Source organism: Carcharhinus amblyrhynchos, chromosome 1, assembly GCF_965287045.1.
Source record: "Carcharhinus amblyrhynchos chromosome 1, sCarAmb.v2.hapA, whole genome shotgun sequence".
NCBI classification, from domain to species: Eukaryota; Metazoa; Chordata; class Chondrichthyes; order Carcharhiniformes; family Carcharhinidae; genus Carcharhinus; species Carcharhinus amblyrhynchos.
In genome coordinates this window covers 33,038,561-33,061,675 of record NC_137324.1, presented here as the reverse complement: position 1 = coordinate 33,061,675, position 23,115 = coordinate 33,038,561, and the positions used below count along the sequence as shown (strand labels likewise).

The 23,115-nt window shown below is 42.4% G+C and overlaps 1 protein-coding gene across 3 annotated transcripts in view; it reads right to left on the bottom strand.

Annotated features, from left to right (window-relative positions):
- Window positions 1-2,489: 2,489 nt before the first annotated feature.
- me2 (malic enzyme 2, NAD(+)-dependent, mitochondrial) overlaps window positions 2,490-23,115 on the bottom strand; it is a 111,793-nt gene continuing 91,167 nt past the window's right edge. For all 3 annotated transcript variants that reach the window (XM_080207815.1, XM_080207876.1, XM_080207736.1), the window contains 3 exons: window positions 16,257-16,327; window positions 14,081-14,179; window positions 2,490-4,507 (listed from right to left, as the gene is read on the bottom strand). In XM_080207815.1, the coding sequence (XP_080063941.1) occupies window positions 4,346-4,507; window positions 14,081-14,179; window positions 16,257-16,327 (332 nt within the window). In that variant the 3' untranslated portion in view covers window positions 2,490-4,345. The remainder of the gene's footprint in view (window positions 4,508-14,080; window positions 14,180-16,256; window positions 16,328-23,115) is intronic.

The following is a 23,115-nucleotide window of genomic DNA, read 5'->3' as shown; positions in this document are numbered from 1 at the left end:
CTTCCTCTCTGTTCGACTGGAAGTTGACTTCCAGGCAGAGAATTAAATGCCACAGCATTTGAGGGAACTACAGTTTTGCTTTCCTTGTCTTATGAACATCACCTGCCCCAGGTTAGGTAATGTACAGTTCATTTCTGTAACACTACTTTTGAAGTTGACAGGTCCAAAAAAATGTTAGCTTTTAGCTCTATTAATTTTTCCAGTACATTTCTTCACTAATATCAGTGCTTCAAGGGTCTTCACAAACCAGACTCTTGATTTCCTACTACTCCCAGTGTTTCTTGAGTCTTCTGTGAAGTTAGATACAAAATATGTGTTTAACTTCTCTGGCTTTTCAATATTCCCCATTATAATTTCTCCAATTTTTGCTTCTAAGTGACCAATGTTTACTTTCAATAATACCCCCTCACCACTCCTTCCAGCATTACATTTGGTAATCTCTCCCTTTCAGAAACTCTTAAAATTTGTTTTTTTATATTTCATGATAGTTTGTTCATACTATTGTTTCCCCTTCCATCGATTTCTTAGCCATCATTGGCTAATTTCTGGAATCTTCCCCATCCTCAACCTTGCTGCTCTTTTTCAGCAACATTGTATCATTATTCTTTTAATCTAATGTTATCCGTAACTTCTCTAATTGAGTACCTATTCAAGCTTGCACAAAGTAAGATCATGGTTGGCTAGTATTTCAACAAATAAAATTAAATGCAAGGGAACATTTAGGCAATAGTGTCCAAATTTGTGCAGATTATGTTAAGGGGCAATTTAGCATAGCCAGTGTAAGGGGGATTTGCAGGATAAATATGGGATTACAGGGATAGGGCCTGGGTGGGATTGTTGGTGCAAACTTGATGGGCCAAATGGCCTCCTTTCGCATTGTAGGGATTTTATGAATTCAGGAGCAATGTCTTGCTTCAACTGTATAGAAATTTGGTTAAATTTAGTAATAGGTGCAGTTTTCCTTCCTTCCCTTAGGAGGATATCATCATAGAGGGACTGTAATGAAGGTTCACCAGACTTGTTCCTGGGATGGCAGGACGGTCCTATTAAGAAAAATTGAGGAAACTGGGCCTGTAATATCAGTGAGAGGTGATCTAATTGAAACCTACAAAATATTAAAAGGGATAGACAGAGTAGATGCAGTAAGATATTTCTGCTAGTCATGAATTATAGAACCAGGAGACAATTTCAAAACAAGAGCAAAGCCAATTAGGACTGAGATTAGGAGAATTTTTTACTTAATGAGGGTTGTGAATCTTTGTAATTCTCTACCCCAGAGGGCTGTGGACAGTCATTCAGTAATTTTTGCTTTAAATAGCAGGATAGGATTGACAGATGGGTTTCATTTCTCATGGAGCAATGGTAGCTGAGGGCAACCTAATAAGTCTTTAAAATTATGAATGGTTTTGATAGCAGATGCAGAAAGAATTTTTCTTTTTGAGAAGAGCAAAACTCACGGCCATCAATGTAAGATGATAACCATAACCAAGGAATCCAATAGGGAACTCAAAAAACAAATAAAAAAACTATCCTAAGAATGTGGGAAGTCCACCACAGTATAGCTGAAATGAGTAATATGGATGCATTTACAAGGGAAGTTAGATAAACATTTAAAAGAACAGATGGTGACTACAGTTGACTTAAATGAGAAAAAAATTGGAGGTGTTGAGTGGAGCAGAAATATCAGATTGGACTAGTTGACCCAGTTGGTCTGTTTGTGTCATATATCCTATGAAACTTCAGCTTCCTCACTCACTATCATATCCATCAATTCCAATTCAAAATCTGTTGATCTGTCTTGTAATTACTCATTGACTGAGCATTCAAGTGTCTGGGGTAAAGAACACCAAAGATTCAAAACCCTTCAACTGAAGGGATTTCTCATCATCCTATATGGCTGACCATTTCTTCTGAAACTGGACTCTAGTTCTCAACTTCCTAGCCAGATAAAACAGCCCCCTGCCCGCTCCTCCTCCTCCTCCTCCTCTATCACAAGTACATCCTTCCTTGGTCAGAGATGGGTCTGGTCATCCCAAGACTCTACAGTTGTAGGAAGACATATCACACTTGTACTCCAATCTCTTTATATTAAAGACTAAAACATTATTTTCTCCTAATTGTTATTGCGCCTGCATGGTAACTTTGGTTAATCTACAAGAACATTCACATCCTTCTGAACATTACCATTTCCCAGTTCCCCACAATTTAAAATTTTTCTGCTTTTCTATTTTTCCTAATGAAATGGATAAACTCCTTAGGAGTTAATTCTTCAAAAGAAATGCATATTCATTAGCAGTTATGATCCCCCCCCCCAGCCCCAACTGTTTTGTCATTGTTAATCTACCTTGAAGTAATTGGGTTGAGAAGGTATGACCGATTTCAGTTCAGATGGGGCATCGTTAGAACTTTATACAGCATCTTGTAAAGTACAATACTCTTCTACTTAACTGCAACCATTAGCTTTGAATTTTATTGCAAACCAATCCAAAAATATTGAAAACTTTTATTTCAGTGATAAACAAATACAGACAAAACCAATACATAACACATGGGTGATCAGTAAATCTGACAATATGGATAATACTCAAAGATTGCATGAAGAAAAATTGATAAAACGAGTCAAGAATTGTGGAAAAATAGCAATATTGTTTTGAATGGTAAAACTGATCAATAAATAAAATCTTTACCACACAAATATTTCCTTTCGTTCACTTGATTCTGACAACAGCGTTTTCTTTAAATCACTGACAAAGTTTTAGATAACTATTCCAAAGATCAAAGTCCTATTTGTGAAAAAAAAGTACAACTCAAATGCAGGATTTGAATTAGAAAGTGCTTTGGGCCTTTTCTGGTCTTCGTTGGGGGCATCTATTTCTCATTTCATTATTTCTTATGAGAACAACATAGAAGTGTGGTGGTAAAAGTCTGTGCCTTCCTTTATATTCAAAGCAATACATTAACCAGTCTAACATACAGGGTGGCTGAATGTTGTATCTTAAAAAAAATGTTGGTGATGGGTTCCCATTACTCTAACAAACAGGCAGTATAACCCCAGAATTTTTTTTCCTCCCACACATCACAAAATAGTGTGAATCGTATTCTTATTACAGCCACTTTCCACTTCAAAAAGGTATGGATCTCAAAATTGTACATCTTTTCATGGCAAGTAGAGACATTTATTGGACCACTCAATTGCTATTAAACAGACTAAAACGTAGAATATTCTCACTGGAGCTAGACAAAGCACACATCTCACCCAAATAGCCCCACCTCCCTCTACATCAGTTCAGGCAATGGATACTGTCCTGAGTCCTGTAAAAGGGGGTCAGCCAGTAATTTCACAGTGAAATAGCCCAATAGAAATTGCATACATGTTGGAAAAATCATTAATACTGCAATTACATCACCAACGTTTTAGCACTAAAAGAAAATGCAAAAACACCAGGACAAGCAAAGCTATCCCTTGCATGTATCAATCAACTGTTACATTCATGATATAGAGACAAAATAGTAAAGATGCTTAAAATCTGGAAATGAAACAAATGCTAGAAATTCTTAATCAAGCATTACTGGCAGAAACTTGAACAGAGAAACCATAACTGCTTTTCCAAAGGTGCTGTTTGACATGTCAAGTATTCCAAGCATTTTGTTTTTCATCTTGCTTTCCTGATGTATATGGTCCTTCAGGTTCATCATATAATATTCAAAATATGATTTAACATGTCAAAAATAACTTCCAGGTATAGCTTCCAATAACTAACTTTGCTTTGAAAAATTTGATCATTTTCTGTATATTTGCTACCCTTACACACCTAAGATATGAACTAAACATTTCAGAATTTAGGGGAGAAGAAAATAGAGGCGTAACTAATGCTTTCCTGATACCTTATTAGAAGGAAAGTAAGAAGTGGGCTTTTTTAAAAAAATAAATGGAGGCCATGGTTCTGTGACATTGTCAATTTGACTCAGGATCTGGATTCTTGCATCCAAGTCAGAAACCACTTAATACAAGTTCATTTCAGGATGTAAATACATAAACTGAATACATTCAGGTACTTTGTTGGAGGGGGCCAACTTTCAGATGAAAGTCATTTTTCAAATTGGCAACTGCACTTTCCTATAGCACATGTCGGAAGGAATGTATTTTGGGAAACCATCAGGTAGAGCAAAACACCATATAAACACAAATTTATTTATTTCTTAGGAAGTTGCTAATTTCCAATGAAGTGATTATGGAAGTTGAAAAGGGAATTAAATTAGTAAAATGATGAGTCTTGACAAGTTATGAGATGATCTGCTGCCAGATGAAAAATCATCAGATAATCACTTTAAATGCAGCACATGATTACAAATTAGGAAGCTTTGTTGCAGACTCTGGCCAATCATAAATATCTGGAAGGAACGACTCATAATCTGTCTTCCACACCTTGGACCGAAAAAACTCCTCTTTGTCTTTAGGCTCTGGGAACTCAAATGCCATGTCATGTGCATAAAGGTATTCTGCAACCTACAATAAACCAAAACAAAATCAAAACTTACATGTAACAGCAGGATATACCAAGAGTACAATATACTTGTAATTACATGATTGTAAGATTGAAGATTTACACACTGGAGAAAATCAACAGAAAGAAGAAACAGAAGAAAATTACAGCAACAAAAACAAGGAAACAATCAAGGAAACAATTCTCTCTCCTGGGAGATAGCAATGATGTCAAACAAGCAAAACACATGCAAGAATACTCGGACAGTAAACAGAGTATTCTTCACTTCTTATCTATTTACAGATTGGTGAAGTAAAGATTGAGACACAGACTCAGGTTTTAAAGTAGAAATTGAAATAGTAAATTTGAAAAAAAAGTTAAAATTTTCTTGAAGTCTTCATCAGCTAGGAAATCACTATCAAATTTTGCAAAAAAAGCATATTAAAAAAGAGTGGTGATAAAAGTCTGCCTTTTTTTCTATTCAAAAGAATACATTAACCAGTCTAATGTACAGGTTGACTGAACGTTGTATCAAAAAAACATTGGTGACGTGTTCCCATTAATCTAATGAAGAGAGAATCTAACCCCAGAATTTTATTACTCCCACACAAAAACTACAAACATCAGAAACTTCACCACAGGTGTGGACCTGCATTAAGCACACAATGGAGGCATACTTGGATAGGTTGAGGGAGCTAGGGCTCTTCTCCCTGGAAAGACAAAGGTTGAGAGGCAACCTGATAGAGGTTTATAAAATGTCGAGGGGAATAGATAGGGTGGATTCTCGGAGGCTATTTCCCAGGGCTGAAATGGTCGCTATGAGGGGACACAGGTTTAAGAACATAAGAAATAGGAGCAGGAACATAAGAACATAAGAAATAGGAGCAGGAGTAGGCCATCTAGCCCTTCGAGCCTGCCCCGCCATTCAATAAGATCATGGCTGATCTGTCGTGGCTCAGTTCCACTTTCCCGCCCTCTCCCCATAACCCTTAATCCCCTCTCTTATCAAGAACCCATCAACCTGCTTCTTAAAAATATTTAGCGAGGCAGCCTCCACCACTTCAACGGGCAGAGAATTCCAGAGATTCACCACCCTTTGAGTGAAGAAGTTCCTCCTCAACTCCGTTCTAAACCGCCTCCCCTTTATCTTGAGGCTGTGCCCCCTAGTCCTACTGTCTTTTTTGAGCGGGAAGAGTCTCTCCACCTCTATCCTATCCATCCCATTCATCATCTTATACGTCTCAATGAGATCTCCCCTCATTCTTCTAAACTCTAACGAGTACAAGCCTAGTTTATTCAGCCTCTCCTCATAGCTCAATCCCCTCAACTCCGGTATCAGCCTAGTAAACCTCCTTTGCACTCCCTCCAGGGCCAAAATATCCTTGCGTAAGTACGGCGCCCAAAACTGCACACAGTACTCCAGCTGCGGCCTCACCAATGCCCTATACAGCTGCAGCAAGACCTCCCTACTTTTATATTCAATCCCCCTCGCTATGAAGGCCAGCATCCCATTCGCCTTCCTGACCACCTGCTGCACCTGCAAGCTGGGTTTTTGCGACTCATGCACAAGGACCCCGAGGTCCCTCTGCACCGTCGCCTGCTGCAGTTTTTCGCCACGTAAGTAATAGTCCTTCCTACCATTCTTCCTACCAAAGTGGACCACCTCACACTTGCCAACATTAAATTCCATTTGCCATTTCCTGGCCCATTCGCCCAGCCTATCTAGATCCTTCTGCAGACTCTCCACACCCTCCGCACAATTTGCCTTTCCCCCAATCTTGGTGTCATCAGCAAATTTCGACACCCTGCACTCGGTTCCCTCCTCCAGATCATCTATATAAATGGTAAATAGCTGAGGCCCCAGCACCGACCCCTGGGGCACCCCACTAGTCACCAACCGCCAATCCGAATAGCACCCATTGACCCCCACTCTCTGCCTCCTATTTGACAACCAATCCTCTATCCACGCTAACACCCTACCCCCAACTCCATGTCCCCTGACCTTCTGCAATAACCTCTTGTGAGGTACCTTGTCAAACGCCTTCTGAAAATCCAGAAAGACCACATCCACCGGCTCTCCTCTATCCACTGCCCTAGACACATCCTCATAGAACTCCAGTAAATTTGTCAGACACGACTTCCCTTTAATGAAACCGTGTTGCGTCTGCCCTATCAAGCAATTCCCTTCAAGATGCCTCGCAATTTCCTCCTTAATGACGGATTCCAACATTTTACCTACCACAGACGTTAAACTAACCGGCCTATAATTCCCTGCCTTTTGCCTGGCACCCTTCTTAAACAACGGCGTAACATTAGCCGTTTTCCAATCTTCCGGCACTTCCCCGGAATCCAGCGACGTCTGGAAAATAACCACCAAGGCATCCACTATAACCTCCGCCATTTCTTTCAGAACCCTCGGATGCATTCCATCCGGTCCTGGGGACTTGTCCACAATCAGCCCCTCCAGTCTGTCGAGCACCACCTCTCTAGTAACAGTAATGTCATTAAGACCCTCCAGTCCTACCACCTTTCCATCGCTAACACCCGGCAAATTATTCACGTCCTCCTCCGTGAAGACAGAAACAAAAAAGTTATTCAATACCTTAGCCATATCCCCATCCCCTACCACTAGGTCCCCTTTCTCATCCTCTAAAGGACCAACGTTCACCCTAGCCAGCCTCTTCCTTTTTATATATTTATAAAAACTCTTGCTATCCTTTTTTATATTAAGCGCTAGCCCAGCTTCATAGCTTCTCCTACCCTCCTTTATCAACTTCTTTGTCAATCTTTGTTGACATTTAAACCTTTCCCAATCCTCTTCTCGCCCACTGCTCTTAGCTACTCTAAATTCCTCCGCTTTTAATTTAACACTTTCCTTCACCTCCTTTGTTATCCAGGGCTTATTACCTCTCCTCCTACTGTCCTTTTTGACCATTGGAATAAATTTCTGCTGAGCACCAAGAAAGATCTCCTTAAAGATCCTCCACTGCTCCTCAGCAGACCTACCTTCCAACGCGCTCCCCCAGTCCACATTCGCCAATTCTTCTCTCATCCTACCATACTCCCCTCTATTCAAACAAAGGACGCGTGTCCGGGAACCCACTTTCTCCTCCTCCATCTGCAACAGAAACTCCACCATGCAATGATCACTCTCTCCAAGAGGATCCTTCACCGCAAGGTCCCTAATTCTACCCGCCTCATTACATAGCACCAGATCCAAGATAGCTCGCTCCCTCGTCGGCTCCAACACACACTGCTCAAGGAAATTATCCCGGCAGCATTCCAAGAACTCCTCCTCGAGCCCACCTCGTCCAACATGGGTCGACCAATCAATATGCAGATTGAAATCTCCCATAACTACTGCCGTCCCATTCCTGCACGCCGCACTTATTTGCGTGTTAACAGCCCGCCCCACCTCCAGATCATTATTCGGGGGCCTATAGACGACACCCACCAGCGTCTTCCTCCCTTTGCTGTTCCTAATCTCCACCCACAACGATTCCACTTTCTGCTCTTTGGCTCCGATATCATCCCTTGCTACCACCTTGATACTATCCTTAATCAGCAGAGCTACGCCACCCCCTCTTTCCTCCTGCCTATCCTTCCTAAACACTTGATAGCCCTGTACATTCATCTCCCAGTCCCTGTCACCTTGCAGCCACGTCTCTGTAATGGCCACCAGATCATATCCATTTGTGTCGATCTGCGCCACCAGCTCATCCACTTTATTCCGAATGCTTCGTGCATTCAGATAAAGCGCTTTCATCCCAGCCTTCACCTGGACCCTATTTGCCGTAACGCCACCAATTGGGACATCCTCGGCCTCTTCCCTTACCTGTACCCTATCCTTAACTTTAGACCTCGTAAGGTCACCTACCCTCGCACCCTCCCCCCCCCTAATTAGTTTAAAGCCCTGTCTACAGTCCTCCTTACTCGATTCGCCAACACTCTGGTCCCAGCACGGTTCAGACCCACCCCATCCCGCCCGAACAAGTCCCACCTACCCCAATACTGGTGCCAATGCCCCATAAATTCGAACCCATTCCTCCCACACCAATCCCTGAGCCACCCATTCACTTCCTTTATCCTGTCAACCCTACGCCCGTCTGCACTCAGTTCAGGCAGTAGCCCAGAGACGACCACCTTGTCGGTTCTACTCTTTAATTCCATTCCCAGCTTTTCATACTCCCTCCCCAGATCCTCAGTCCGCACTTTGCCTACGTCGCCGGCACCCACATGTACTACAACGACCGGGTTCTCACCCTCCCACTCCAGATTCCTCTGCAGCCCAGCTGCGACATCCTGTACCCGAGCACCAGGCAGACAACACACCCTTCTGTGCACTTTGTCATTGTGACAAAGGACAGTGTCAATACCCTTCACCCCACTATCCCCAATCACTACTACGTTCCTTTTCGCCTTCTCTTTGCCTATGTCCTGCTGCATCACTGTACCGTGTGCAGTTTGCTCACCAACCTCACCTGCCTCGTCCTCTTCCAGACTGGAAGCAAGAACCTCAAACCTGTTATGCAGATTAAGAGGCTGAGGCCTCCGCTCCTCACCCCCCTTCCTCCTCCCAGCAGCCCCCTTTTGTCCCTGACCCTTAGATTTAGCCAGTCTAGCAGGGGTGGATGTCACTTGCACCCCATTGACAATGGCACCCTCTCTCCCCCTGATGAGCCTCAGTGTCTGTAGCTCAGAGGCCAGCTCATCCACCTTGAGCTGGAGCTCCTCCAGCAACCTGCACTTACTACAGACATGGTCACTGGGAAGGACCCTGGGGTCCACCAGTTCCCACATCATACAGAAACCACACATCACATGCCCCTCCATTATTCACTGTAATTTTTTATGGGGAAAAAAATTTTTTTCCTTGTTTCCTGCTGTAGTAGTTTTGAAAAAAAATTTTTTTCCTTGTTTTTTCAAACAAACTCACCTGGCCTTTTTTCCTCCAAGCCCTTTTTGATATTAAGCCCTATTAACTCACTCTGCTTCCCACTCACTCCACTGCCCGCTCAGACGCTGCCCGCTGTCTACACCAGGCCTCCTTTTAAACCTGGCGCTGATTTAAAGCAGGCTGGTCCACAAATGCCTTTTAACCACTCCTTCAGAATTCTTAAAGCAGTAAATACAATAAATAAATGCTTTAAACAGTTCTACAAAGAGTAAAGTGCTTTAAACTTATTTTAAACAGGTTTTTAACAGGTAAAATCTTAGCTCTCTCTCTCTGCTTCAGCAAACAATGGAAGGCTTCACCGTGTGGCCCCTTGATAATTAAAGCAGGCTGGTCCACAAATGCCTTTTAACCACTCCTTCAGAATTCTTAAAGCAGTAAATACAATAAATAAATGCTTTAAACAGTTCTACAAAGAGTAAAGTGCTTTAAACTTATTTTAAACAGGTTTTTAACAGGTAAAATCTTAGCTCTCTCTCTCTGCTTCAGCAAACAATGGAAGTAGGCCATCTAGCCCTTCGAGCCTGCCCCACCGTTCAATAAGATCATGGCTGATCTGAAGTGGATCAGTTCCACTTTCCCACTCTCTCCCCATAACCCTTAATTCCCTTGCCTGTCAAAAACCTATCTACCCGTGACTTAAATATATTTAGCAGGGTAGCCTCCACCACAACAGGCAGAGAATTCCAGAGATTCACCACCCTTTGAGTGAAGAAGTTCCTCCTCAACTCTGATCTAAACTGCACCCCCCCCCCATCTTGAGGCTGTGCCCTCTAGTCCTGCTATCCTTTGAGCGGGAAGAATCTCTCTATCTCTACCCTATCCATCCCTTTCATTATCTTATACGTCTCTATAAGATCCCCCCTCATCCTTCTAAACTCCAACGAGTACAGCCCAGTCTATTTAGTCTCTCTTCATAGTCCAATCCCCTCAACTCCGGTATCAGCCTAGTGAACCTCCTCTGCACTCCCTACAAGATCAAAATATCTTTGCACAAGTGCGGCGACCAAAACTGCACACAGTACTCCAGCTGCGGCCTCACCAGTGCCCTGTACAGTTGCAGCAAGGCCTCCCTGCTTTTATATTCTATCCCCCTCGCTATAAAGGCCAGCATACCATTTGCCTTCTTGATCACCTGCTGCACCTGCAGACTGGGTTTTTGCAACTCATGCACAAGGAGCCCCAGGTCCCTCTGCACCATAGCATGCCGCAGCTTTTCGCCTTTTAAATAGTAATCCCTCCTACTATTATTTCTGCCAAAGTGGATAACCTTACACTTGCTAATATTGTACTCCATCTGCCAGGTCCTCGCCCACTCACTCAACCTATCCAGATCCCTCTGCGGACTTTCCACACCCTCTGCGCAAATTGCTTTTCCACTCATCTTTGTGTCATCAGCAAATTTCGTCACCCTACACTCAGCCCCCTCCTCCAGATCATCTATGTAAAATGGTAAATAGCTGAGGCTCCAGCACCGATCCCTGCGGCACTCCACTAGTCACCAACCGCCAATCAGAATAGCACCCATTGATACCAACTCTCTGCCTCCTATTAGACAACCAATCCTCTATCCACGCTAACACCTTACCCCCAACTCCATGCACCCTAACGTTCTGAAGCAACCTTTTGTGAGGCACCTTATCAAACGCCTTTTGAAAAATCGAGAAACACCACATCCACCTGTTCCCCGCTGTCTACTGCACTACAAATAAAGGGAGGTCTTGCTGCAACTATTTAAAGGTGCTGGGGAGCAAGTACAGAGGAGATGTTAGGGGTAAGTTTTTCACTCAGAGGGTGGTGAGTGAGTGGAATCGGCTGCCGGTGGTGGCGGTAGAGGCGAACTCGCTGGGGTCTTTTAAAAGGCTTCTGGATGTGTATATGGGACCTAATGGGATTGGGAGTTACAGATAGCTGTATGGCTTGGTAGGTATAGATGTGATTGGCGCAACTTGTGGGCCGAAGGGCCTGTTTGTGCTGTAGTGTTCTATGTTCTATCATAGAGGAATTTGACATTCCACAAATATGAAATTAGTTTCTCATGCAGAGTGGTTAATTATGAACTCCGTTACATCTCATTCAACAAATGTGGAGGACGAGTTTATAGAATGTATCTAAAATGGTTTTCTAGATAAATATGTCAAGGAACCAAGTAGGGAACATTCTAATTGGGATCTAATGTACAAGAATAATTAATTCTCAGTTATTTAATCAAATAACTAGTAAATGGACCTCCAGTGAAGAATGGCCAAAAGGCCTGAGTTTGAAAGTGATTTAGTTTTGATCCAATTTACATTAGCTAAGTAAATCTGCCATCCTTATTGGTGTGGCTCCCTGTAACTTCAGAATGACAGTCATGTGTGGGGTGACTCTCAGCTTCCCTCTGAAGTGGCCCCGTAAGCCACTCAGTTCCAGAGCAATTAGGGATAGACTCAAAATGCCCCCATTCCATTAAACAATATAAAGTTCAAAACTAGGGTCTAATATCTAAACAAAAACTACCAGGGTACATGGGACAAGTTGGCTTATACTGGAAAACCACATTGAGATATGAAAATAGACAGGCAATAACTACTACAAACATATTTTTCTTTAAGGCACAAAAGTGACAGCGAAAGTTCTCAAACCATGGCAAATAAGAGGAGTTAAAGATAGTATTAGATCAAAGAGACTTGTACTAGTGCCAAGAAGTCTGAGGATTGAAATAATTTGAGAACTCAGTAAAGAGGGCCAAAACATGGATAAGGAAAGAGAAAAATGACAGCAGACCAACAATAAAAACAGATAAATATGTAAATTGGAAGAGATTAGCGAAAATAAATGTGGGCCACTATAGACAACAGGTGATGTTATAATGAAGAATAAAGAAACAGTGAGATATTAAACTATAGTAGAAACACAAAACCATTCCAGAAATATGTATCTTTATTGCCATGCAAAGCATATAGGCACAGTATTAAAAACAAGATCAGCAACATCAGAATTTTAAAAAAATTATTTGTAGGACATGGGTGTTGCTGGCTGCCCAGCATTTATTGCTCAATGACAATTGAGAGTCAACCACATTGTTGTGGTTCTAGAGTCACATGTAAGCCTGACCAGGTAAGCATGTCCGATTTCCTTTCCTAAAAGGAATCAATGAACCAGATGGGTTTTTCTGACAATTGACAATGGTTTCATAGTCATCAATAGATTCTTAATTCCAGATTTTGATTGAATTTAAATTCCACCATCTACCAACTTTTTTCAGTGTTGTTGATACTTAAAATACTTTACTTGATTTTGTTATGAATGCTGAAAATGTGGTGACTTTTAGAAGACTTGTTAGAAACAGAGTGTGATTTCTATATCGTATTTAGGGGAGGTGACAGCCCAATGTATTATTGCTAGACCATTAATGCAGAGACTCAGCTAATGTTCTGGGAATCTGGGTTTAAAAAATTGTGAATACCAGTAGCTTATACTGATGACCATACAAAATCCTGTAATTGTGAGTAAAAGAACTTTTCAGGGTTAGGTAGCAGTGAAAACAACCCATGAAGTACTTGAGTCATCATATAAACAAAATTAGTTCACAAATCCTGTTGCGAAGGAAATATCCTGTCCTAACTTACTTCTGTCTTACACTGATGAGGATAACTTGTTGTGAAGGTTATTGGGGTGGGGGGGGGGGGGGGGGGGCGGTGTTTTGTCTTCTTGACCCGCCCAATGGGCAGGGTGAGCAAAAAAAAACAGGTTTGTGCCCTATTTCTCGCCTCTTGCGATCTTACCAGCACCGCATATCTGACAAGGTCAAATTCCCTCTCAAAGGGTGCAAGGCTGTTTGCAATATTTAAATTCTGTTTAAACTAGATTTGCCCATGAGAAAATGGGATGCACAGGGAAACTAATAAATGCCACAATCATTTTAAATATCTTCACTGGAAAATCCCTCAAACTTCTAAATACAAGCAAACACAATTAAGCCAAGTTTATGCAATCTATCCTAAATTTAGCCATTTTTAAAGGCCTCACATCATTCAGGTGAATTTGCAACGTGCAAAAGACATTTTTCAACCAAATGAACAGACAAAGGCTCTGTGCAACTAAAGTGCAAGTTGCTCATCTTTAATTTCAAAAACTCGGCAAGATAAAAGGCCAACATTCCATCAATCATTTGGTTACCTTTTATACCTGCACAGTATTTGTTTAAATTCCTTAAACTCCTCCACAGCTCTTTATCTCATTACAAAATAAGTGCACTCCTCCACATAGAATTTTGTAAAACTACAGATAAGGAAATCATTACCAAATTTTGCAAAAAAAAGCATATTAAGAGTGGTGATAAAAGTCTGCCTTTCTTTCTATTCAAAATAATAGATTAACCAGTCTAATGTACAGGTTGAATGTTGTATCTAAAAAAAACATTAGAGTAATGAGAACACTTCACCAATGAAGAGAGTCTAACCCCAGAATTTTCTTACTCCCACACAAAAACTACAAACATCAGAAACTTCACCACAGGTGTGGACCTGCGTTAAGCACACAATGGAGGCATACTTGCCAATTCAAGGATCCTAGTGACTTCATCCTTCCCATCACTTCTGATGTAGTTAACAAAAGGAATAGGTTTGTACGTGCACCTCTAGGTAATATGGATTCTCACCTTAACTGCAGTTTTTATGGAGACATCACGGATCTTAGCTAGGGGTGGATAAAGGCTTCCATGGGCTAATTCATCATCGGTCACCTGCATAGCTAGTGCCTACGGAAAAGATAAATGAGGAATTGTAGGACAAATCTAACACACAAATTAATCATATTATACTGCAAGTCCTGGTGAATTTCAAGAAGGCACTGTTGATATTTTGCCATTGACTAAATGGTTTCAACTATACACCAATTACATCTGATTACTGGAGTTAGTATTAGCAAACTTGTTAATTATATCTTAAATCTATTCAGCCTCAACTTTAATTACAGATGGGCAGTGAGTGGCAGAACCAACAAGATTGGCCTCCAGAGATGTTTCTCAAGGGTTTTGCTTTTGCTTGGTGGTGTTTGAGATGGGGAAGGTGGAGGAAATATGTTCTTTGCCGGCCCAGACCCTAAATTTTATATACTTATTTTCCTCCCCTGCACACGGTAGGTACGCAACTCAATTATTTTTATCAGGAGAAATACCACAGCAGTTTCTCTGCTTGGAGCTATTAAAGGTGAAATAAGCCTCCTAAGTTCATAAGATATAACAGCAGAATTAGGCCATTTGGCCCATCGAGTCTGCTCCATCATTCGATCATGGCTGATATGCTCTTCATCCCCAGTTTCTTGCCTTCTCCCCATAACCAATTAAACATTTGTCTAACTTAGCCTTAAATTTACTCACTGTCTCAGCATCTGCAGAACTTTGGGGTAGCGAATTCTACAGATTCACAACCCTTTGGGAGAAGTATTTTCTCCTCAACTCTGTTTTAAATTTGCTACCTGTTATCCAAAGACTGTCATCCCAGAATGTCCCACAAGAGGAGACTAATAGCTAATTGCATTTGAAATGTACATGGAGAAACAGCACACATCCACCTTTGGGCTGATTAGTCACTTAATTCCTTTAATTATACAGGTTAAAATCTCCCAACTATTTGGCCAAAAGCTTACCATCATTCATGCCAGTAGAATTTTCCCATCCTGCTGCAGCAATTGCCAAATTCTTTGACTTTGCTGCAGCAGGAGTGTGTTGTGAAGCTTGCAACCTTAGTATCTTTCAATTTGGGAAGCAAAATGGGTGATATAACTATTCACAAGCCCATTTTCTGCTTACAAACTAAGGTTGAAATCATCCCTTCAATTTTAAGGTTAATCTTTGCTTTAAACTAATTTTCAAGACATGTTTGTGTTTCAAATTTCAAATTCTGCAGTGAAATCCATCATAGAGACGTGGCGGGATGGTGGGGCAGTGTTTCAAATTTCAAATTATGCAGTGAAATCCATCATAGAGACGTGGCGGGATGGTGATGCAGTGGGCAAGCAACCAGATTGAAAATACATTTTTGAGATGTTAGGATACTATTCTCCTTCCTCCCAAGAGTTACAATCTTGCAATTTCCAAATGGTCTGGATTTTAGATGTACCACAAGAGTTGCTGATGTAGGAAATTGATATCAGTGGTCCTTCTGGAAGAGGTAAAGTTTTTTTTTGAAAAAACAAGATCATAAGCTGGTTCAAATCGAAAAGTCTTCCACACACTAACATTCACCCTAGGTTAGGGTTAAGGTTCACCATTTGGGTAGAATAATGGGAGCTTAATGCATTGTTTTGCTAGACCAGCTGCTGGAACTGGACATCTGGAATTATTCCATTCCTCAGTACTAGCATGCTTGATAAAGACAAAACAAATCCCAGTGACAGCTGGAAACTGGCCACCTGACTAGCCTCTGGTTAAAAGTTTATTTATTAGTGTCACAAGTAGGCTTACACTAAAATTGCAATGAAGTTACTGTGAAAATCCCCTAATCTCCACACACTGGCACTTGTTCAGGTACACAGAGGGAGATTTTAGCATGGCCTTTGCACCCAAGCAGCACATTTTTCAAACTGAAGCACCTGGTGGAAACCCATGCAGACACAGGGAGAATGTGCAGACCCCACACAGACAGTGAGCCAAGGTGGGAATCAAACCTGGGTCCCTGACACTGAGGGAGCAGTGCTAACCACAGTTAGGATGCCTGTAATAAACCTTTACCTTAACCATGATTTCAGACAGATACAGTTAAATCTCAAATGTTCTGCAGAACAAACTATTGCTTCTCTAAGTCCACGTATTAAATTTTTTTTCCACCACAAACCTTTGCAGCTTCCAAGAAGATTTGATTGCTGATAGTACGAACCCCAATAAGTATCACAGCCAGCGCCACACCTGCAATCAACAAATACATCTTCAATGACAACATTCTTATTGCACAAAAGCTATATTGCAAGGGCAGGAATTTACATTTTGCAAACATTTAAGTGACAGATTGTTTTTGACAATGCTATCCAGCGGCACTTGCTCAGCCATAACTGTCGTCTAGTTTTTGTTCCACTCAGGGCCATTCAGCTAATTATAGTTTTGGTCCAAACATAGATAAAAGAGCTCAACTCGGAAGGGGTCAGGTGAGTGACTGCCCTTGCCACTAAGGCAACATTTGACCGAGAATGGCATCAAGGAGCTCTGGCAAAGCTAAGATGATGGGAAATCGGAGGGGAAAGTCTACTGGTTGGAGTCATATCTAGCACAAAGGAAGATGGTTATGATTGTTAGAAGTCAATCATCTCAGTCAGAGGACATTATTGCAGGAACTCCTCAGGGTAATCTCCTGGGCCCAACCATCTTCAGGTGCTTCATCACTAACTTTCCTTCCACAAGGTCAAACTGGGGATTGTTAGAGGAAAACAAATGGATACGATCTGGTGGCCATTACAGAGACGTGGCTGCAAGGTGACAGGGACTGGGAGATGAATGTACAGGGCTATCAAGTGTTTAGGAAGGATAGGCAGGAGGAAAGAGGGGGTGGCGTAGCTCTGCTGATTAAGGATAGCATCAGGGTGGTAGCAAGGGATGATATCGGAGCCAAAGAGCAGAACGTGGAATCGTTGTGGGTGGAGATTAGGAACAGCAAAGGGAGGAAGACGCTGGTGGGTGTCGTCTATAGGCCCCCGAATAATGATCTGGAGGTGGGGCGGGCTGTTAACACGCAAATAAGTGCGGCGTGCAGGAATGGGACGGCAGTAGTTATGGGAGATTTCAATCTGCATATTGATTGGTCGACCCATGTTGGACGAGGTGGGCTCGAGGAGGAGTTCTTGGAATGCTGCCGGGATAATTTCCTTGAACAGTGTGTGTTGGAGCCGACGAGGGAGCGAGCTATCTTGGATCTGGTGCTATGTAATGAGGCGGGTAGAATTAGGGACCTTGCGGTGAAGGATCCTCTTGGAGAGAGTGATCATTGTATGGTGGAGTTTCTGGTGCAGATGGAGGAGGAGAAAGTGGGTTCCCGGACACGCGTCCTTTGTTTGAATAGAGGGGAGTATGGTAGGATGAGAGAAGAATTGGCGAATGTGGACTGGGGGAGTGCGTTGGAAGGTAGGTCTGCTGAGGAGCAGTGGAGGATCTTTAAGGAGATCTTTCTTGGTGCTCAGCAGAAATTTATTCCGATGGTTAAAAAGGACAGTAGGAAGAGAGGTAATAAGCCGTGGATAACGAAGGAGGTGAAGGAAAGTGTTAAATTAAAAGCGGAGGAATTTAGAGTAGCTAAGAGTAGTGGGCGAGAAGAGGATTGGGAAAGGTTTAAATGTCAACAAAGATTGACAAAGAAGTTGATAAAGGAGGGTAGGAGAAGCTATGAGGCTGGGCTAGCACTTAATATAAAAAAGGATAGCAAGAGTTTTTATAAATATATAAAAAGGAAGAGGCTGGCTAGGGTGAACGTTGGTCCTTTAGAGGATGAGAAAGGGGACCTAGTGGTAGGGGATGGGGATACGGCTAAGGTCTTGAATAACTTTTTTGTTTCTGTCTTCACGGAGGAGGACGTGAATAATTTGCCGGGTGTTAGCGATGGAAAGGTGGTAGGAATGGAGGGTCTTAATGACATTACTGTTACTAGAGAGGTGGTGCTCGACAGACTGGAGGGGCTGATTGTGGACAAGTCCCCAGGACCGGATGGAATGCATCCGAGGGTTCTGAAAGAAATGGCGGAGGTGATAGTGGATGCCTTGGTGGTTATTTTCCAGACGTCGCTGGATTCCGGGGAAGTGCCGGAAGATTGGAAAATGGCTAATGTTACGCCGTTGTTTAAGAAGGGTGCCAGGCAAAAGGCGGGGAATTATAGGCCGGTTAGTTTAACATCTGTGGTAGGTAAAATGTTAGAATCCGTCATTAAGGAGGAAATTGCGAGGCATCTTGAAGGGAATTGCTTGATAGGGCGGACGCAACACGGTTTCATTAAAGGGAAGTCGTGTCTGACAAATTTACTGGAGTTCTATGAGGATGTGTCTAGGGCAGTGGATAGAGGAGAGCCGGTGGATGTGGTCTTTCTGGATTTTCAGAAGGCGTTTGACAAGGTACCTCACAAGAGGTTATTGCAGAAGGTCAGGGGACATGGAGTTGGGGGTAGGGTGTTAGCGTGGATAGAGGATTGGTTGTCAAATAGGAGGCAGAGAGTGGGGGTCAATGGGTGCTGTTCGGATTGGCGGTTGGTGACTAGTGGGGTGCCCCAGGGGTCGGTGCTGGGGCCTCAGCTATTTACCATTTATATAGATGATCTGGAGGAGGGAACCGAGTGCAGGGTGTCGAAATTTGCTGATGACACCAAGATTGGGGGAAAGGCAAATTGTGCGGAGGGTGTGGAGAGTCTGCAGAAGGATCTAGATAGGCTGGGCGAATGGGCCAGGAAATGGCAAATGGAATTTAATGTTGGCAAGTGTGAGGTGGTCCACTTTGGTAGGAAGAATGGTAGGAAGGACTATTACTTACGTGGCGAAAAACTGCAGCAGGCGACGGTGCAGAGGGACCTCGGGGTCCTTGTGCATGAGTCGCAAAAACCCAGCTTGCAGGTGCAGCAGGTGGTCAGGAAGGCGAATGGGATGCTGGCCTTCATAGCGAGGGGGATTGAATATAAAAGTAGGGAGGTCTTGCTGCAGCTGTATAGGGCATTGGTGAGGCCGCAGCTGGAGTACTGTGTGCAGTTTTGGGCGCCGCACCTGCGCAAGGATATTTTGGCCCTGGAGGGAGTGCAGAGGAGGTTTACTAGGCTGATACCGGAGTTGAGGGGATTGAGCTATGAGGAGAGGCTGAATAAACTGGGCTTGTACTCGTTAGAGTTTAGAAGAATGAGGGGAGATCTCATTGAGACGTATAAGATGATGAATGGGATGGATAGGATAGAGGTGGAGAGACTCTTCCTGCTCAAAAAAGACAGTAGGACTAGGGGGCACAGCCTCAAGATAAAGGGGAGGCGGTTTAGAACGGAGTTGAGGAGGAACTTCTTCACTCAAAGGGTGGTGAATCTGTGGAATTCTCTGCCCGTTGAAGTGGTGGAGGCTGCCTCGCTAAATATTTTTAAGAAGCGGGTTGATGGGTTCTTGATAAGAGAGGGGATTAAGGGTTATGGGGAGAGGGCGGGAAAGTGGAACTGAGCCACAACAGATCAGCCATGATCTTATTGAATGGCGGGGCAGGCTCGAAGGGCTAGATGGCCTACTCCTGCTCCTATTTCTTATGTTCTTATGAAATTATGATAATCTGATACTAAATTAGGGTAAACTAAGTTAGGAATGAATACTGTACAGAAAAATATAAAATACCTGGGATTACAAACGGTGGAATTGAATAGAAACACATAACCACTATTAGAGATTTTAAATATGTATTTTTGAAAAATACTCTGTACATCTTGGCCAAATACAGACTGCCCCAAGGCATAAGGGGATGATAGCTTAATGAGATAAACCATATTCTTTAAAGAATATGGCCATAGAGCAGTTTTTAATCAGTATAGGTTGCCAGACACTAAATGAATGGGACAATTCAATTTCTGCTGCTAAGAAATGCTTAGCAAACAGTGAGAATGGGAACTCTTGAATTTTATGATCTACATAACTGAGAGACAGTGGGAAAGGTACCTTTGAACTCTTCCCTATGTAATTGAAGTTGCTAAGAGACAAGTGAGAACTTCTGTACTTTAAAGACCAATGAATTTTCATGCTGCCAGAGTAGGATGTGATTAGCCAAGGCAAATAATCCATATTAACATGATTGGTCCATCCTGTTAAGATGGATAGAGTAGGCGGGCAGATAATTTCTGACAAAGTATAATTACAGAACATTTTGATAATTTAATTAGAGTAATTTGAGCTGTCTTGGAATACTCTCCCTCCACAAAGACCAAGCCTGGGCAATAAAGTATGTCTTCAGACCAGAATTATTGTCTCCATAAGTTCTTCGTATTTGCTGAACTGTATTAGAGAAATCTCCTGCATGAAGCCAGCAAAATACATAGGTCTCTGACAAACTCCTCCCGGGATGTAGATAGACGATTGCCCAATGTTAACAACCATTTCACAAATCTTCAGGTACTGTGTTCACATACAGCAAAACCTGGGCAACATTCAGACCTGGGCTAATAGGTAACAAGTAACATTCATGCCACACAAGTTCCAGGCAACAAACATCTCCAGTAAGACAAAATCCAACCATCTGCCCATGACATTCAATGACATTGCCTTCACTGCCCACTAACAACATTCTGGGGGTTAGCATTGATCAGAGACTGAATTGGACCAGCACTGGCACAGGGTGACAGTGGTTAGCACTGCTGCCTCACAGTGCCAGCCACCAAGTTTGATTCCTGGCTTAGGTCACTGTCTGTGTGGAGTTTGCATGTTCTCCCCATGTCTGCATGGGTTTCCCCCAAGTACTCCAGTTTCCTCCCAGTCTGAAAGACATGCTGGTTAGGTGTATTGACCCAAACAGGCACCGGTGTCTGGTGACTAGGGGAATTTCACAGCAACTTCACTGCAGTGTTAGCATAAGCCTTGTGACTAATAAACAAACTTTAATTTCATAATTAATATTGTGACTTCAAAAGCAGGTCAGAGGCTGAGAATTCTGGAGAGATTAATTCACCTCCTGACTTGCTAAAACATGGAGTGTGATGGATTATTCTGTTCATCGGGCAGCAAGAATCCTCCAGTAGCAAGCAGTAATAATAACAACTACTTCACAAAGTAAATCCAAAGTAAAGGTTTAATAAAGAAACTTCATTACACAACCACTTGGATCACAAACACTCCACAATTGTTTCTTATTTCTACAAGGTCAGCTGACCATCACAGCATATTGCCATTGGTTATGTAGTAACATTTTCCATATGCCTGAATAAGTACAGCTCCAACAACACAGCCTTGATACACAGGAAAAAGCAGCCCACTTGATTGGCACCCCATCCACTTTCAACATTCACCCCCCCACCACCAACGCATAGTAACAGCCACAGAATGCACTGCAGCAACTAGCCAATGCTTCTTCAACCACACCTTCCAATCCTACAATCTCTACCTCAGAAGGACAAGGGCAGCAGATACATGTGGACACCACCAACTGGAAGCCACTCACCATCTTGACTTGGAATTATGGCCGGAATTTTCCAGCCTCTCACACTCAGCCACCGCTGCAGCAAGAATGGAAAATTTGGTTTTCACTGTCACTGGGTTAAAATCCTGAACTTGCTTCCAAACAGTATTGTGGATGTTCCTGCAGCAAGTGGGCTGCCAGCAACTTACCACCACTTTCTCAAGGGCAACTAGGAATGGGCATAAATGCTGCCTTAGCCATAATGCCCACATCCCATGAACAAATTAAAATAGTCAATATTCTTACTGCCTAGGTTTTAATTAAAAAGGATTTTCATTGCAGACAAGAATTTCCTAAAATATTTAGTGATAGCTTTAGTTTTATGGTAAAATGCTGCAATTCCAGGTTTAAAAACTGCAAAAATATCCTGACAAAGTTTGAAAGCTAATTCTTCTTGTTGAGCTCCACTGCCCAGTGCACTCTAAATGTCAAAAACAGAACAGCTCCCCATTTTAAGATAACGGCGAAAGAACCCAAAATGCTGATTGAAAAATAGACTAAATGTGGGCGGTGCGATGGCACAGTGGTTAGCACCACTGCCTCACATGGCCAGGGACCCAAGTTCAATTCCCACCTTAGGTGACTGTATGGAGTTTGCAAGTTCTCCCATGTCTGTGAGGGTTTCATCACACAGTCCAAAGTTGTGCAGATTAGGTGGACTGGCCTGCTAAATTGCCCCTTAGTGCCCAAAGTTTACGTTGGGGGATTAGCAGGATAAAAGTATGGGTGTATGGGTTCAGGGAAGATGTTCCGTTGGTGCAGACTAGATGGGCCAAACGGCCACCTTCTGCACAGCTGGGATTCTACAGCAGTCAAATAAATAAAACATATGCAACTAACTACATGCAAAATTAAACACCAAAAGCATTTGGATGGTATATAAAAAAGACACTAAAAAAAGTAGGAAAAGTTATTTGGTGGGAGTGAAGGAAAGTTTGATGATACAAAAAGATTACATTTATATAGTGCATTTCACAACCACGCTGATGTCGCAAAGCAATTTACAACCAAAGTAATTTTTCAAGTGCACTCACTGTTTTAATGTAGGAAGTCAATAATCAGTATTTAGCTAAAACAAATAGCAATGTGCTTTCATTCAGTTGACCTATTTTGTGATCTTGATTGAGGGATAAATATTCACTATGATACCAGGGATAATTCCCACATTCTTTTTCAATATGGCATCTTTTACATCCATCCAAGTAGGCAAATGGAACTTCAGTTTAATACCTGAAAGATAGCACCTCCAACAGTTGAGCACTCCCTCAGCTTTGCACTAGGGTGTCAGCCTAGATTTTAGGACTCAAACTAGGGAATAGGTATTGAACCTGGAACCAAGTGACTGGGAGACAAGAGCACTACCAACAGATCTAGTTTTGAGTGAGAATTTGAAAAAAATCCTCTCTCAGGGTGTGAACATCGCTGTCCTGGCACAGCATATATTTTCCATCCTTAATTGCCTTTGAGACAGTGGTGGTAAGCCATTTTCTTGAACTGTGTGGTAAGATACTGTTAGGAATTTGGAAATTAAGGAG